General features: G+C 46.3%; 1 protein-coding gene across 1 annotated transcript in view; it reads left to right on the forward strand.

The window, feature by feature from the left end:
- The first annotated feature begins 881 nt into the window (after positions 1 to 881).
- Positions 882 to 1,025, forward strand: part of LOC121812827 (piggyBac transposable element-derived protein 4-like) — a 1,540-nt gene continuing 1,396 nt past the window's right edge. Inside the window, exon 1 of the mRNA XM_042215919.1 lies at positions 882 to 960. Within this exon, the coding sequence (XP_042071853.1) occupies positions 882 to 960 (79 nt within the window). The remainder of the gene's footprint in view (positions 961 to 1,025) is intronic.

Genomic DNA, 1,025 nt, shown 5'->3' on the forward strand with positions numbered 1-1,025 from the left:
GTTCCCGATCAAAGTGACCACTATAGGAAATGAATGGGTATCCACCCACTCACTGACTGAACGATCGACTGAATGACCTACAGACCAACTCCCACTGAATGACCCCAGTGAAAGGCCCACTGAACGACACCCACTGAATGAAAAAAACAAGGGTAAAAATGTCTTTATGTGCCCGTCCTCTTATCTAACTTTATTGCTGGCGTTGAGTGGGACACGAAAAACAATACAAAACTAAACTGGGAAAACTAATGCACAAGGAGCCACAGGGAAAAATCACACAGCTATGAGGGAGGACGCAACACTGACAAAGAGAAACAAGGGGCTTAAATACACTGTGGGATAACGAGGGGGAATGAGCCACAGGAGGAGAGCACAGCTGGGAGTAATCACTAAAAATCTCTTTATGTGCCCGTCCTCCATGTGAGCCACACCTTCCAGACTAATCAGTGTATCATCTTCTCACAGACCCCATATATATGTAGCTTGATGTTTGCCTTGCACTCATTTTACTCCGAGCACAATGAGTAGGCGACTGACCAAGCAGTTCTCTGTCGAAGACGTTCTGGTCCAGGTTTCTGGATATAAAGAGGGCACTGAAATTAAACAGGAGATAGATGAAGATGTCTCGGAAGTGGAAGACAACACAGATTTTGACCCAGACTTTGACGAGACTGACCAGTCAACAGATGGAGAGGGAGAGGCACCAAAAGAAGAACATGCACCTGAGGAAACATTCCAGTCCAAGAGTGGATACTTGCTCTGGTCTTCATCCTGGAGGAAGTAGGCCAGGGCCAACACAGTGTGCCATATCTTGTGTGGATGACATCAAATCCAGCTTCCAACTCTTTTTACCGAAGTCCATTGAGGGAATTATACTGGAGATGACAAACCTGGAGGGGAAGCGTGTGTTTGGAGACACCTGGAGAGAAATCGACCTGGTAGACCTCCAAGCCTACATAGGTCTGTTGATTTTAGCCGGAGTATATCGCTCAAACAATGAGGCTACAAAAAGTCTGTGGGATGCA

Source organism: Haplochromis burtoni, unplaced genomic scaffold, assembly GCF_018398535.1.
Source record: "Haplochromis burtoni strain Fernald_Lab_line unplaced genomic scaffold, NCSU_Asbu1 Contig_869, whole genome shotgun sequence".
Classification (NCBI taxonomy): Eukaryota; Metazoa; Chordata; class Actinopteri; order Cichliformes; family Cichlidae; genus Haplochromis; species Haplochromis burtoni.